The sequence below is a fragment of the Saccoglossus kowalevskii genome, chromosome 2, assembly GCF_978046115.1.
Source record: "Saccoglossus kowalevskii chromosome 2, keSacKowa6.1, whole genome shotgun sequence".
In the NCBI taxonomy this organism is placed as follows: Eukaryota; Metazoa; Hemichordata; class Enteropneusta; family Harrimaniidae; genus Saccoglossus; species Saccoglossus kowalevskii.
The window spans coordinates 5681088-5698596 of record NC_140642.1 but is presented as its reverse complement, the minus strand read 5'-3'; the positions used below and the strand labels follow the sequence as shown (position 1 = coordinate 5698596).

Genomic DNA, 17509 nt, shown 5'->3' with positions numbered 1-17509 from the left:
TCTATGTCAGCATTGCCAAATCCATGTTGGATCAACATGGTTACCCCTAATAACCAGAAAGACTCTTACTTACAATATGTAAATGATATAAAGCACAATACCCTAGTACATATACTTGTTTCGTCACTCTACTAGGAGAGTGACTGTGTTTTCATGTTTCAAATATAGTCATAAAAAAAATTCCCACAACTGCTTGTCAGAACGACATTATTGAGTTCAATTGATAAAATAAACATAGCAATGATACTCCCATTTGTGCAATATACGAATCATCAGTTTTATTTCATCTTTTACTACAGTTTCTTTACAAATCCGGGCATGACACATTACAAGATCTTCAGCAGCTGATTCCAACAAACTTTAATCCATTCGCTGTCCCTCCTCACTATTAATGTAACGATGGCATCAACAGGGACTGTCACCTCCACCGATCCAAGTGCATCTGATTCTGATGCTGCAACATCTGGCAGTGATGTCTCGGACAGCAATGCCAATAAAAGTGGCCAATCTGATGATGATTCAGTTGATTCAGTTACAGATGAGGAGGAGGAAGAAGATGAGGAAGAGGATGTTGAGTAAGTACATTCATGAAAATCTTTAGAAAATGTGTAAGCTGTATCAAATTCATAAACTATAGGTGCATGTTCTTTATATCCCTGAATGTTTGCAACTTAGTCTTCATATACATATATATATTTATTTATTTTTTCCCATCTGTTATTTACCTGTAACACCTAACAAAATTTTGACATTTCTGTGCCATAATAAACATTTGTTAAAATGTCATAAAACCAACATAACTGGCTTTTTTCACTGGGTATAGTACAATATAAATAATGTTTATTTTTTGAGTAGCATTTTACTTTGAATGCTTACCCATTCAGAACAGAACAACAGAACAACATACAGATTCGTATTGTATTATATAGTCTACCTTGAGAAGTTATTTGAGGTAATTGGATTGTATCTTAGTTACCCAGGCCTAATTCGTCTTGCATGAGTACATATACATGACAGAAGTTATACAATAAAAAATTACAATATAATATTATATTAGTCTTGCAATAATTAAATTAAAGCCATAAATCTAATGTCTCTTATGTGTTTCCTGAAGCTTTTCACTGCTACAGCAATAATTCTAAAGTAGTGTAAATATTCATTCAAGTTGTAACATTAAACCATCTATGGTTGCACTTCACCTGTTTCCTTACTTTATAAAGTGAAATGCTGTCATTATCAACCACTTGTTATCTAAAATCAGCTGTCAAATGTATTTTATATAGCCACACATACTACTCTTAGTGATTTAGTCAAATTATTACTGACCATTATTTTGAGAAACCCTAATAGAAGTTTCAGTACATAGATATATTTAACTATAAACCATTTTGTAAACACTCCATCTAATTCAGTCTTTAGATTGTTAATTTCATTAACTTTCAACTTTCATTATTTATATATTTGTTATTCACTTTAAACTCATACCATAAAGTTGATATTTCTCTCACAGATAATGTGGCCAGATTATTTTTTGTGCTTCAATGGCCACCAAGCCAATAGAAATTATTTAATTTATTTTTTTTATTCAAATTTAGAACTGCAAATACACCAATTAACTTTGCATATTATTATGAAGCACTTGCAATATTTAATATACGTTTATATATATGTAAACAAAAATTAGCTTCCAGCAGCATTTCAATTTGTTTTGGTGTATTTCCAAAAAAATGATAGTGGGCATGACTGCTGTATTCTTTTTATTCCTCTATGTGAACCCACTGAACACAATATATGCTATTCATTACAATGCACAATGTGTTCACTCAAGTTTATGCTAAACTGAAAAATGTTTTGACTCAGTTTATACTTACCTACCCGCAAAGCCTTTAAACGGTAGTGTGAGATCAATTTGTCTGCTGCACTCAGAAGCACTATTTGTTTCAAGAACTCTCAAAATTGAAATTTAAAATTTAGTAAAATTACCAATGTTTACTTTCTGCCTTTTTATTTTTTTAATATTTTACTTTGTTTGAATGACATTTTATTCATAATGTAGGGTAATCAGGTAAAATACAATCACCGAACAAAGGTGGCTCACCTTATGCTGAATAGACTCCTAGCAACATAGTCAGCTAGATGTGCGTGTGTTGTTGATAGTTGTTGCTATGGTAAAGTGTCATCACCTGATATCGTTATGAAAGTAACAATTTATATGAAATATTAACTGTTCCCTGCCAATATAAATACTTGTAGCATGCTTTATTTTGTTATGAACTTTTTTAATTTTTTTCAATATTTTATTCATGGTATATTTTAATTTTAATAATTTTAAGTTGATTATTAAGTGCTAACATTATTTTCATATTACAAAACTAATACATATTTTTTTTGGCTTTAGTCTCAAATTTATTATGTTTGATGTTGAACCGTTATATGATTCCAATCAACATCTTATACTACCATTTTCACATGCATGTTTTGAAAGTCCATGACATGTTCAAGTATTCTGTGTGATTTATATTGAATTAGAGATTCTTCACTTTACGCTCTACCTATGTTTATTTATTTCATTCCAAAGATTTTGTTAAAGGTTTGCCTTTACAAATTGGACTAAATCAATATCAATGTTTGTATATATCATTAATGCATGTCTCAGTAAATTGAATGTCCCAGCCAGTCTCTGGAAAGCAATTTAATGTGACATGTTAATCAGCTGAGCTGTCTGTGTAGAAATTATTTTTGATGCTAAATAGCTACAGATTTAATTTCACTTTAATGCGATACTAAAAAGCCAAGCTCTCTGAAAGGGAATTAAATTTGACATGTTAATCAGCTGAGCTGTCTGTGTAAAAAAATTATATTTGCTGCTAAACAGCTACAGATTTAAACGCGATATACAGCTGTGATCTTTCTCTCTATGGAATTTAACATTGCTTAGCTTTGCTATGTATTTATGTGGGAAGAGTAATTGATTTATTTCATAATTATAAGTTAATGATGATGATCACCTCTCATTGCAGAACATTATACATGTAGTAATCATTACATGATTAGCTAATATTAGTGAGTACTTAGATGGATAATTGCTAAAAACATGTATTGCTAATGCTTTTATTTCCAATTAATTAGTATATTATTCTTCCAACTGGCACATACATTTTGTAGTACATTGCATATTTGTTTATCAGTATTAGTACACAAATATTTATTAATTCAAAATAGACAACTGGTATACGGTTATAGTTATGTAAAGTAGCATACAGTTATGTAGCAATTCATCTACTGAAAAATGGGTGCACATACTTTCATTTATATACTTTCTTTTCATTTTTTTTCAGTAATGATTCTCATCTGATTTGGTCCGGTCCAGGAAGGAAATTACCAATTGTATCTTTTAAAGCTGAAGCCCTGTTTACTAAAGTCAAAGGTCTCTATCACATGGGAGGTCAGTGATTCATTTCTGTATGTATCTTTGTTTCTGTTAAGAGACTTTACTTATTTCTACTGTATAAGTGTTTCTGTTATCTCTTATCTATTGCAGAAAAGCACCACTTAGCGTACAAAATGGTGAAGACAGAATGCAGGCTTATACGACAGATTTTAGCGAAACATGGCTTCCATGAAGTAAGTTTATTGCTAGAAATCTTTGTTTAATTCACTGGTCAATTTTTGTCACCTTTCACAAAATAAACCTGAATTTTGATCAAGCCCTATAGATAATAAGAAATTATGGTTTTGTTTGAAAAAATTAACAAAAAATCTATCTAAAAATAAATAAAAATGTGTCAAATATTTCACCTATATTGTATATTTTGTCACAATCTGATTAAAATCTGATGTAGTATACAGGCTTTAATTATTTTAGCTATAAACTTATTTTAATTTTATTTTTTATTACTTTTGTTATTAATGCCCTTTTATTTTATTATTTTACTTTGATTTCGATTTTTTTTAATTCCGCCCTACCTACATCTGATCCGACGACTATGTAAGTCTCGTTCAAATCTCGCGTAAGTAACAGCCAATCACAGCCCCTCTTTTATACAGGTTGTCGGTTGCTTACTTTTCAGTGTATACGGACAATCTTTCTGTACATTATATTTTGCACACTTGAATAAACCATTAATAGAAAATTGCTAGTATATTTTTATTTTCAAAAGAAATTCCACAGCATTTTACAATTTTTGTCATTACATTGAATATTTTTTTCACTTCCAACAAATGTGTACACTTCCAGATACATCTTTGCCAGCCAAGGTTCGTTCATTCAGTCATCGCTTCAATTTTACTTCACTGAGCATAATTAACTAGAATGGAAGCAAAATAATAAGTAAATCGTAATGATTAGAACACTGTAAACAGCTATAGAAAACAATGCAAACTGATTTTAAATTGTATAACGGTCACCGGCCCACGGCATCGACGCAGAAAATTGGAGCAAAATAATATTTCCTGATTAATTTCGATGTGTTCCAAATAAAAAAATATTTTATTCCAGTCCAAATCAGCTCAATTACTTTAATAAAGAGTTATTATATAATGTACAATATGTTGATACAATTTGATGAATATTTACAGCGACGGCTTCAATACCGTAGACGATTTTGGCCCGATCGTCAACAAAACATCACCCGTCTCCAGGGCAGGCGACTGGAAAAAAGACACTGGTGTTCGGTCGAACCTGTGGAAACAAAATCGTCACTCCCAGAATAACTATGCAAAATAACAATCTAAAGTCGAGCCACAATATTAACATAAAAATGACTTTCGTTGCATTTGACAATGATAAACTTACCGAAAAGCCGTGTCATTCTCGGTCGCTAACGTCGGTATAATCCGCCATTTTATTTGAGTCTGTTTGCAGCCTGACTCTGCCCGGTGACGTCATCATGTGCGCTATAGAAGGAGGTCTGTGATTCGTTGACTAAAATCGTCGATAGTGGGTCTCGTTGAAATCTTGTTACATAGGCATCGGGTCAGATGTAGGTAGGGCGGAATTTAAAAAAATCACAAAATCAAAATCAAAGTAAAATAATAAAATAAAAGGGCATTAATAACAAAAGTAATAAAAAATAAAATTAAAATAAGTTTATAGCCAAAATAATTAAAGCCCGTACACTACATCAGATTTTAATCAGATTGATTTTGTCAGTGTTTGAATGTTTGATATCAGTAGTTGTGATAGACATATATCATGATCATAATTGGTTGATAACCTTAATTTAATAATTATTAAACAGATTGTAACAAACTCACTATACTTATGTATACTCATTGTACTTCATTTTAATAAGCTATAAGACCACTCAAAGCTGATTGATTAATGTTTTTAAAATGGCCTCTCAAATAAGTGCTTCTTATAGACTTTTGAAAATCGATAAATTTATTTATTTTCTAAGATGATTAGTGTAGTTCAAAATTGCCCTTTTAGAAAGCACTTGTTCGGACATCATTCTATTACCGGTAGCTTTTATACACATATACGTTTTTATATTCAGACTTTTTTTCTTGCAGGCTCACCCTAATAGTTCTGATTTCAATTTAATGTGGACTGGATCCCATGTTAAACCTTTTACATTACGAAGTCTCACAGAATTTCAGAAAGTCAATCACTTTCCAAGGTAGGTCAATCACTGGTTTTTCATACCCAATAGTGTGCCTGAACTCATTATTGTAATTACAAACTTCTTCCAGTTATTTTCTTCTCGCAATCAGTCTGTATTCACAGCTGAGTTTAATAGCAATGGTGCATTGCCACTCATCTTTAGAGTGTGGTAGAACTGGTGTTTATTGTTCAATATCTAACTGCCACTCAAAACTTAATTGCATTCTTAGGTCTTATGAACTTACAAGAAAAGACAGGTTATACAAAAATATACAAAGAATGCAACATTCCAAGGTGGGTTGACCTCATTTCTCTAGTTTTCTTTTCTATTGAAAACATTCTATTGTGTTGTATACATTTATATGTTTATTTTATTTTGTTTCACATAATTTTATTTTCTATTGAAAAGAAAGCGTCTTCCTCACAAATGTTCATGGTCCTTCATTCAGTGATCTCCATTCTTTAAAGCTTTTTTTCATATTCATATTTCCTGTTTTATATATTTCTCCAGGGTGTGAAGCAATTTGACTTCATTCCACAAAGTTTTATCTCACCAAGCGAATTTGATGATTTTAATGGTAAGTATTTTTGTTTTTATGTTAAAAACCTATTTTTATGCGTATAGTATAATTATTTTTTCATCCCTTACAAATCTTACCAGTAGTTTTGTATACTATGACTTTATTCATGAAGTGCATATGGGGTTTGACATTGTTTCTGTTCCATGTTATAGGTGCACATTTAAAAGAAAAAGGGACCTGGATAGTAAAACCTATTGCATCATCAAGAGGCAGAGGAATTTTTCTTATAAACCATGTAAGTTCATTGTCTGCAATTGGCTAATTCTGTGTGCTGCATACACGACCCCCTCAATTAATTAACAATATATATAAAGATGATAGAAGCAACCATTGTTATGTATAATTTTGCCATGATAACATACATAATCCAATTATTAATTAATTAATTATTCTGGTGAAAACAATTCATTTTCCATAATAGTAACATATTTATTACCTTGCATGTTTTCCCCAAATATAAGTACAAAGATCATCAAAACAATGCTTGACTGTCATTGTCCACTGTATTTAATATAATCAAGACTCCACTATATTATTTATGAGATATTTAATTATTTTAAATATATTTACTACCAGTAATAGCCTTATTCTGCACTGCACTAAGGATTAATACTTTGTGCACATATGTACTGTGTATATTTGTGCTAATTCATCAGTTTTTGATGTAATATATACCGTATAACCAAAAGCAGATTTGAAAAACAGTACATATACATTAAAATCTTTAAATGGTATCCATGGATACAAATAAATACAACATTATTTTAATGACTGGCAGGAGTCTATTCAATGAATTGACATTCTGTTAATGTATGTGTTGCAGTTATTGATTTTGTTTATTTTCACAGCCACAACAATTACCGCTAGATGAAACACTATTGGTTGCTAGATATATTGCCAGTCCTTTAACTATAGATGGTAGGTTCTTCTTTAATTCTCAACATCAAACCAAATACTGCTGTAAATGACAAATATTTGAATTACATGTTCGTTTTGCTGATGTTTATAATTAAATCATTATTTTGGTGAATAATTTATTTTATCATTAATCATTATTTTGGCTAATTTCTTTTATTGTTTATTTGATGACTAATTTTTTTTAGCATTATCTTGGCTAAGTTGCTAATTTATTTCAGCATTGATCACTTGTTACTTTTATGTAGACAAAATAATATTTAAAATTACCCAAGAGCATGGGTGAAAACTTTGATATTTGATATAAAAATAATACTTTCCCAAAACAAATCTTGTATTTACCTTTATAACAAATTTGAACAGTGCAATAAAATATGGTTTTGATCTGATCACTAGGGAATTAGGTGTGAAAATTGCTGATTCAAAGTGGATTAATCTGTGTTGTCGTTTTACAGCCACATTTACAGCTGACATACCTGCTGTTCTGTACACTGTATATTTTCTCTATTCACTTAGTTATGCAGCATGTTTTAAAGTTGAAATTGTAAAGAACTTTCATTTTGTTGTAGGTTTCAAATTTGATCTTCGTATTTATGTAGCAGTTACTTCATATGACCCTGTCAGGATTTACATTTATGAAGAGGGCTTAACCAGGTAAGTGATTTGTACTGTGTCACGTACCAAGACTGCCCTCAATTTGTTCAATTCAGTCTTCCACTCTTAGTCATAAATTGTCATATTTTGGTACGAGATAATGTTTGTTTTCAAACTCAAATATCACAGTGAAAATAAACAATCACTGGTAACGTATTGGAAATCTGCATTAACTTATCACAAAAAAGAAATGAAATGATTCATCAAACTTCGTATCTGTTTGGTCAGTTAACCTCATAACCTAAATCTTATGCAACTTAAATATATATATATATTGAGCATTTGAATAAGCACACATTTTCTTATCTTCAAAGTGATATTTATGCAAATAAAAGGTATGTTTTAAATTTGGTAATGCTAAATTACAATGTTTTTACTTGCAAGTTACTTACTTACTAGTTTTGTGGGCCTAGTATCAGATTACTCTTGATCTTCTTTTGTTCAGAACCATTCGTTTTCAATAAATTCAATTTTAAATGGGAACGTCACTCATGCAAGCTTCTCAAAACTATGTATAATAGTTACACTGAGAAGTAAAGTTGTATGTTACTACACAAGTGATCTTAACAAAAAAAATACTGTGTAGAAGATACAATGAGGACAATAAGATGACAGTACGTGTCCACTCAGTAGTTTGGTTTTGCAAAGAATGACACTTATAGCACAACTATACCACAGCTGCATGCTTTAGACAGAGAATGAAAAACGGTGACAACAACGGATTGTTGAAATAAAAAGTCATGAAACTAATGAATTTAAAGGTTTATCTTCTGGCACTATTGAGTGGTGTAGTATTGTGATAGGGTATAGAAGTAAATAATTTGGGACTGCAAAAAATATTATATACACAATAGGTTCTTTGATAGAGAAAGATATAATGTATTACTGACAATTATTGACTGCATGTTCATTGTTGAGTAGTTTTGGAAATCATTGTGGCATATAAAAGTTGTGAATAGTTTACAAGATATATGCTAGTTCAAGAAGTTGAAGGTGGAATTTTGGGTATTTCACTCTCAGTAATATTAATAATCATTATTTTGTAGCAGAGTTTTATTGGTACCAAGTAATTTAATTTTGGAAATGGTTGTCTACATACATTGTGTGTTGTTCTTTTCAATGTCAGGGTGCACAGTTTTCTGTGATTGTAAATTATTTGTGTTCTTTCCTATACAAAGAAATTGACTGACCATTGCAAAGCTTGCATATATAGTTACACCAATATTTAAACTTTAAGAACACAAGAGCACTTTATATACCTGGATTTTTCGATTTATATATATTTACAGCAAATTTTCTGTGTATTTTTTGCCATCTAGGTTTGCTACTGTGCAGTATGATAAAAGTGCCAAGAGTATCCGCAATACTTGTATGCACTTGACGAATTATAGTATCAATAAAAAAAGTAACGATTTTGTTAGGTAAGTACATGCATTTTGCAAACTATGTTATCACAAAAGTAATAAGAACACTATTTGCAATGAGTGTTCTACTTTCTGTGCATTGACACATGAGAGGTTGTACTTTTCATCTGTTTTAGAGAATTCATAATTATGCATTTACTAAAAGTTTATCTGTATTATTGTGTTCCTTTAAGTTGTTTTTCATTTGTCTCCTAAAGGTGTGATGATCCGTCCATAGAAGACTATGGCAATAAATGGAGTTTAGGTGCAGTAATTAGATATCTTAAGAAACAAGGAAGGGATGTCACAAGTAAGTGCTCTACTTCTTTATGTTAGATGACTGCCATTATGTGTCTCACCTACTATTTTATACTCTATATCTACTAATTCTACATTTGCAACAAATAGAGTGTACATCAGTCTAGTATATAAACAACCATCCTTTATTTTACCCCCGGTATAAATCATTGTTCACTATACTCCATGCCTCAATAGCAGTTGTTAAAATAGAACTGATGCAATCAAAATTTGTCATCAATTCAAAGCAAAAAATTTATTTCAACACTACAACATTTATAAATATGGCTGTCACTATTTTAGTTTTTGTCACATGATGTAATGCTAGTGACATCATTGTTTTTCTTTCATTTCAACTATTTTTGGAGGCTTTCAACAGGCAATGTGTTAATCTAATCTCTTTATTTCACTAGATTTGGTTTCTAAAATGGAAGACTTGGTTATCAAGACAATATTGGCTGGTGAACTTCCAATAGCCACAGCATGTAAAATGTTCATGCCCAATAGAGGAAACTGCTTTGGTGAGTATAGAAATCATATCTTCCATTATCTGTCTTCCATCAACTGCAGAATTTCTTCCTGTGTTTTTCTTGTTTCACTGTTCTCCATGCAGCACTGCAGCAATAACTTTGCAATAAAAACTGAACACATTTATCTAACAGAACTATATGGTTTTGATATTTTGGTGGATGACAATCTAAAGCCTTGGTTATTGGAAGTGAATCTTTCTCCATCATTAGCATGGTAAGTTTCATTGCCTTTGTTTCATTCACAGTGTTTATATTATGTCACCAGTGATTGTCAGTGTAGGTCTTGTACTAAATTAGTAGTCAGTATTGTACCAAGCTTAGAAAGGAAATTGGCACATACATTTTGAACACTTTTACCAAATTTTGTGTGTCAGGATAAATCACTGAATTTTGTTAACATTTCACTGGAATCCTTGAGGAAGGTTTTCGCAAACAAAAAAGCAAATAATGTTTGTGATTTTCAGTATGACGTTTAAGAAATTCTCACTTATAATAAATATGTATTTGATTTTCAGTGATGCACCTTTAGATATGAAGATTAAAGCCAATATGATTGCTGATCTTTTCACACTAACAGGTAAATAAGTGGTTTTATCATGACAATATCTTATTTTACTGCACCTGTACACATTCTGCTGACATCAAGTGCCATTATCATTGCTGTGACACTGGCATGTTGCTGAATTTTGCATGTATTTTACATATAGCATAATTTCATGTCCACCTAAACTAAGAACAATGCATCTCCTGTCAATTCTTACAAGCAAAGAGGCAAGTTTTTTCAGTTCCATATCACAAAGAACATTTAATTGTAGGCGTAATCTGAGTGGAATTATTTTTAATATGAAAATTGGGCAACACAATTACGTGTTTGTGTTTGTTTATTTCTGCTTTTGACAGGCATTTTGCTTTTATACTTGATACATTTGTCTTTGAGAAAATTTCATCATTTTGTGATCATAATTTCAAATGAATATTATTTGTAATTTTTGATCAAAAATGTTAATTTTGTCTTCTTCTTGAAAACTTCTACTTTTATACTTATATATGTGTATTTTGTGTTGATATTTTCAATTAAATTTTAGTGAATATTTTTAGTGAAAATTGACTTCTAATTGATGACTGCTAGTTTGATTGAATTGATACTTGTTATATGTAAATGTACCTTGGATTAGATCATTGTGTGACATAAAGGGAACTCTCTGCTAATTCTGACATATCCTATAACTGTAGTTGATGAATCCAAAACTCTGGTACTATTAAATGCATCCCAAACACAAGTGTTCCTAGAGTTGAATGTAAACAAAGCCAAAGTTTTTTATTATATTGCCCTGTACTCTGCTGAAACAGTAGAACTATTTCGACCTTTAGGTCACTTGTGTTTTGCTATTTTTGCTTGTTGGCTTGTTTTTAATGGTTACATTGGTAATACGGTACATATTTGTTAACCCAATAGGTTTCATTGCACATGATCCAATGGTGAGAAAAACACAACAAAGTAAAAGAAACCAAGAACTAGCAGCTTCAAGTGCACTCAGGCAACAGGTATAGAATATCTTGATTTATTCTTGTCATCACTCTTTAACAATCACCTAATGAATATATGGTCATTTTAAAATAAACATAAATACTGATGATTTCAATATGGTTGCTGTGTTTTTCATTCCATCCATATTCATTGCAAGTCAAACCCCAATAGCCCTACATTATGTTGCAATGTACTAGTATATACATGTGCAATTGATCTCTTTTTGTGAATCATTTATTTGTAGCTGAAATAATTCCTACATTTTTACAACATACTTAGATGTAACTCTGACATTTTTATGCACAATTCACTATCAATATGGTTATGTTAATGTATCACTTTCCCTCACCCAATCAAGATACCTAGCTCCCCCACATTGCATTTATGTCGTTACTTCAATCTAATATTAATTATAATAATCCATGCAAACTCACTCACACTATGACTTCACAACACTGTCACATACTTTTAATGTAAAAAATTGTTTTGAGCACATTTTATTTCCTTGGCACATTGCAGAAGGAGAGAGTAGGCTCAGAGCTAGTGGTAAGTTGTAGTACAATAGCAGTAACATAATGGTGACTAGCGCACTGGGGTATAATTACAGCTACTTAATTGAACTAAGTATTCAATGTTTTCATGGTAACTAATAAATGTATTCCCAGTTTTCATATTATAATCTAGTTTGAATATCCACCCATCCTCCCATTTCTCATTTAATGTTTGCTTTTGTGTGTTAACATTCAATTGATGTGTAAGGGTACATCCTGAGAATTAAGTGCCATTGAGTAACATATAATAATACTATTGAGTAATTACTGACTCATGCCTGATGGCAATGTCATCTCTACTACTATCAGAACAATTAATATCATTTTTCACAGTATATCATCACAGTACACATACAGATTGTATTGAGGTGGTATGCTAGTAAGTAATAGAAAACATGGAAAATTTAAAAACACCACATATTGTTGATATTTTGATGAGTGAAAGTTTAAATAAGTGATAACGATAGAGCTAGCAAATCAAAAGAGGGCCAAATTACACAAACTAGTTTTCATGGAAATAATGTCTGTGATTTCTCCTTTTGTGCCAAGCCATACTCTGGCGGCTATTTTGAATTCACACCTAACAAAAGTGTACATTAGTATTTGAAGAATCCAAGTACAGGGGCGTTATCTAACTTAAAACCCAATGCCTCATACTTTTGTACTTTTGAAGGCATTTAGTGGGTTTGTCAACTATTCTGCATGAAAATCTGTAATAAGAAAGGAAACCATGATTGTGTTTTTAAATAGAATATGCTATAATAAGAGTCCTAGAACATTAATTACCAAATGTGTGAATGTGAACTTGGTCTTTTTGCAATTGTTCAACTTAGACAACTTAAAAATGTTCATGATACAATGAATATTAAACATCATATAAACCGGGACAAAAAGATGATGGCACAACATCCAGTATCCTCAATTTTTTTATTATAACTTTTGAATATTCAATTAAGTGAAATAAGTGTTTTAGTCACATCCATCTTTAAGCTTGAGCAAATGTCATAGACTGGTTATCTTCTCTCCATCATTCAATATGGACAAGCATGTTGCCTTTTTAGTCAGTCCTTGGAGCATCTGTATTTTTATTTTGCATAAAAGCAGGATGATACTATTAGTAAACCAGTTCAGGATGATAGAGAACAAGAAACACAAACACAACCAGAGCAAAGAAAAACACGGACACGCTCTCGGCGGCGAAGAAGGGTAAGAAAGGGTGGCATGCACGGAAAATTATCTGTTTGAAGTGCTTTTATAAGCATGCCATCTGATTGATGTGCACCCATCCAAACATTGTGCTTTCCACCTAGCATACAGCACAATATAATGCAAACCAAATCACCTTACTAAAGATACCACAGTTATTTACTGTCAATCAATACTTTATGTATTTTTTCCTGTAATTCAGTATTTTCTATTATGGTTTATAATATTATTATTGTATTTTTTAATCGATAATATTGAATATAATTATATTTCACTGAATGTAATCTGTCAAAACAAAATTCATACTTTAGTTCTACTTCATAAAAAGACTTATTAAAGCATTTATTTTGTTTGCACATTTGTTTTACATTCAATCTAGTAGTTATGGATCTCACAATAAAGGTCTATATATTGAAATGCACACTTTGAATTATTGATGTAAAATATCATGCAAGAATCAAAAATGCTCTCACTTTGTCCCGCTTTGTTATATATAGTTGTATCATTTCTTTCTGTTGTCCGTAAACCTATCAGTCTGAAAGGTCAAAGGTTAAGTGGTATGTCGGACAGTAAAAAGGCTAGCACTATTCAGTTTGATATAATATCAAGACAAAAAAGAAATTGATGCAAAACTTATAATAACCACACATTGTAGCGAGTTTGAAAAGACTCTTTGCATGTTTGGTGTTTTGGATATCGCTATTTTCATATTATCATTGAACATGGTGGACTTCACATTATTTTTGTTGTCAGTGACACCTCATGACCATTGACATTTTAGAAACATGGTTACCATCCATTGAAATTGCTCCATCCCCTTCCCTCCCATCCTTAATTTAATATTAACCAGCATAATTTCCTTTCAGGATAAAAGTAATGATGTTTTTGGGTAAAAGGTTTTTTGATAGTCTCTGTCTCTGTGTGGTTCATTGTGTATATTAAAAGTTGCAGATTGTTTCTGATGCTTGAGACTGTTATGTGAAATGTTTTTCAATGTGAATCTTCCCAAGTTGTGGGAAATATTTGCCCTTGCTTTGAATTATTGTAAGCTGTCTTTAGAAAAAAAAAACTTTCTTAAACTCAGTATCTAAATTTGAGTGATAGAGAAGCTATGTGATTAAAATCTCTTCAAACCGGTCTTAATTGTAAGAATGACAATTAGGTCTTCTAGGCCTTGATTTGGGTGAGGGATAGGCAAGTCACTTGCCTTAGAAAGTAAGGTCTGGTGCATCATAACACTATTTGCTAATAAAATGAGATATGAACAGTCACTTGATGTTTGAATTATAAGTAAAAAATTCTTGCAATTCATGTAACAATTCTTGTATGATTCTCATAAATCTCAGAGTATAACATGAAGACTAAAGACTTCACTGTTGTTTGCAGTATTACACTATTTCTGTATTAGATTCATAATTTATTTGTACACCTACTTATACATTTATGTTTAATTTTAATAGAAACAGCGTCCACAATCAGCCGGAACTGTCAACCCCAAGAATTTTACAGCTGTTGGGGCTCGTCCAAATTCAAGCTCAGGCCGTCCTGGAAATGACAATCGGTTAAATGCAGAGGAACTTCGAATCATTCGAGAAACTAAAGAGGAAAATCAGAGGAGAGGGGGTTGGATTCGAATATTTCCTTCTCCGGAAAGCTGGGAAAAATATGGGTGAGTTCAATTGTGTGAAATGTAACTATGTGACTTTATATTTATTTTAATTGTAAGATTTTTGTTTTTATTTGATATGTAGAAAACATACAAGATAATATAATTATTTCACAATCCCAAATAACCTGGTGGTCGTTTTTGTTGTCAAATTGCAAAATATATTTCCTTTCAGACCAGTTGTGCTCTATTTTTGTGTTATTGCTTGAGACCACATGGCTCGATTCAATTATGAAATTGGTTTGTTTTAAATGCATATTTTAGAATATACTGTTATCTTTTTTTATATAAATAATATCTTTATTATGTTTTTGTGCATTCATAGCTAAACAGGTCGTAAATTCGCAAAATAAATTGTAAAAAGTTCTGAAATGAATTGAAACCTGTAGCAGACAAAGTATTGATTTATGTCAATGTTTTTCCTTTCTTTCCCTAATAGTAATTTTTTAGAAAGTCGGACAACGCACAATGAAATGTTACACAGAAAGCTGTATCCTGATAGGTAAGAAATGCACCAATCAAATGTTGTAATGCTTCTATTTATGCTGACATTTTTACGTTACACTCATTACTAAAAATACAAACTCATTTCTCTGTGTACTCTTCTTTTTGTTGCATTCTAATACAGCATTAGCCTTTCATTCAGTAGCATATTCTTGAAAAATATTTTTGTTCATTGTTTGGTTGGTTTCCATTGACAACGTTTGCGATGGTGGTTGGGTATTTTGTGTGTGTGCTGACTTTTTCTTTGTAGTGTTGCAGTTAAAGAACATCAACGACCTGACATGCATCGGTCGCCGACCCAATTGTAAGTCTAAATAACAGTCAGTATGTTCAAGGTTCCAGGCACTTAATTTAGTTAATTTCACATTGCAAAATATACCCTTAGTCAGTGAGCTTATAAAGTGTCCCTCTCATAGTTTAATTTCAGTTTTACTACTTTTAGCTGAACTTCAATGTTGTCAACAGTAATTTTCTTTTTCGAATATTAGGCATTCTTTTGTTGAATGTTGAATTAATCCCATAATTTCCAGGTAAATTGAAACCCCTATTTCCTAATTGTTACCCTTCTTATTCCATCTTATCCAGGTAAATTGATACCCCTTGTTTCTTAGTTATCATTCCCTAGCTGATACCCATCCTATCCCTAATTTGTAGCAAAATTGAGACCTTAATTCCCTTCATTGTTATGATCTAATCCTATAACTCTACTCCTGGACAACAAAACCAAGGTATATAACTATAGATCAGTGTCTGTGTTTGTCCTCAATATAAAAACCCATAAAAGTAAATTATCATTAGTTTTAACCAACTCTTAATGATGATAGGTAATGTAAGAAGCCAGTGTTATCCAACATCCCAAGGAGTACAAACTGTCTAATCTCTCTAATTCTACCAGGGTATTGCTTTTATTACCTGTAATGTATTTTCTTGCTGTGGACCATGCACCATATTTCTATCTCATTCACAACCATGTGAAAAACTTATTACCATGTACTAGCATGTATGTATGCATATACCAGATATAGCAGTCTGTGTTACCAGTATTATTTAAATCTCTAGTGTTAATGATATACATATTGTACATAGTTGGATTCATTTGCTCATCACACTGCTCATAACAGCATTAAATCACCTTTACTTCTCATCAGACAAACATCTGAATAAATTGCATGACCATTCAGCTGTCTCCGGCCTAGATAAGACACACTGCTAAAACACCATTGCATGGTTAACTTAAATTGATAAAATGTTTCAAATTAAAAAATAAGGTGAAATATATGTAAATTATGTTACCAGTACATTGAATAATGCAATGTTTACACAGTCCATATCGTGGCAGGAATACCGCCCTCTATGTCAATGTCCCTATTCTGGTCAGCATCAATTTTTCAACACAAAAAAAGCAAGACCATTAAATGATTTTATCAAAAGAATATTTGTTCACTTTTTTCACAGTGAGAGACATTATTTTCCCCAGAATCTTCTAGTAGTTGTGCAGGTTAAAAAAAGATGTTCCAGTTATTTCTACAACAGAATAACAAAAATTACAGCAGCTGGTATCTGTCAGCTCTTGTATCAGTGGTATACTGGGTAGTCTGAACAATATACAGTCAATTAATTTGATTTGTTGTGTGATTTTTTTAACCAGTTGAAATGAACATGCTTTCATTACTTTCCCTAATTATTGCAATCTGTTTATGCTGAATACAACTATATGCTACACTGCATTTTGTTGTTTACAGGAGGCTAGCTTTCATACAGGATCAAATGACAATGGTCAAGAAAGAACATATGGTACAGTTTCAAAGAAAGTTGTCTACGATTGATAATAGAGCAGATAGGAAAAAACTTAGAAACTCAGTTTCAAAGCCACCAAGACCTGCATCAAGTAATAAACCTGTGACAACTACTGGTAAGAATAGAATATTTAACAGAGTTTAAGTTGAGCTCAAATTTTGCACTTCTGAGCTTGTTACTAATGTGGCTTCTTGTGGAAGTGGAACATTGAAATTGTTTTCCCAAATAATCGATTATCATTTTACCAAATTATCATTTAAAAAAAATATAAT

General features: G+C 31.5%; 1 protein-coding gene across 7 annotated transcripts in view; it reads left to right on the top strand.

The window, feature by feature from the left end:
* Window positions 1-17509, top strand: part of LOC100372717 (tubulin polyglutamylase TTLL5-like) — a 35070-nt gene that overhangs the window by 3519 nt on the left and 14042 nt on the right. For 6 of the 7 annotated variants that reach the window (XM_085508294.1, XM_085508282.1, XM_085508291.1 and 3 more), the window contains exons 2-20: window positions 300-575; window positions 3339-3445; window positions 3542-3624; window positions 5515-5621; window positions 5836-5899; window positions 6117-6183; window positions 6339-6421; window positions 7035-7104; window positions 7671-7755; window positions 9075-9176; window positions 9377-9468; window positions 9869-9976; window positions 10118-10199; window positions 10501-10562; window positions 11442-11530; window positions 12033-12059; window positions 14731-14939; window positions 15376-15438; window positions 17183-17352. In XM_085508294.1, the coding sequence (XP_085364420.1) occupies window positions 400-575; window positions 3339-3445; window positions 3542-3624; window positions 5515-5621; window positions 5836-5899; window positions 6117-6183; window positions 6339-6421; window positions 7035-7104; window positions 7671-7755; window positions 9075-9176; window positions 9377-9468; window positions 9869-9976; window positions 10118-10199; window positions 10501-10562; window positions 11442-11530; window positions 12033-12059; window positions 14731-14939; window positions 15376-15438; window positions 17183-17352 (1846 nt within the window). In that variant the 5' untranslated portion in view covers window positions 300-399. The remainder of the gene's footprint in view (window positions 1-299; window positions 576-3338; window positions 3446-3541; window positions 3625-5514; window positions 5622-5835; window positions 5900-6116; window positions 6184-6338; window positions 6422-7034; window positions 7105-7670; window positions 7756-9074; window positions 9177-9376; window positions 9469-9868; window positions 9977-10117; window positions 10200-10500; window positions 10563-11441; window positions 11531-12032; window positions 12060-14730; window positions 14940-15375; window positions 15439-17182; window positions 17353-17509) is intronic. The other variant, XM_085508289.1, reaches the window with a different exon arrangement.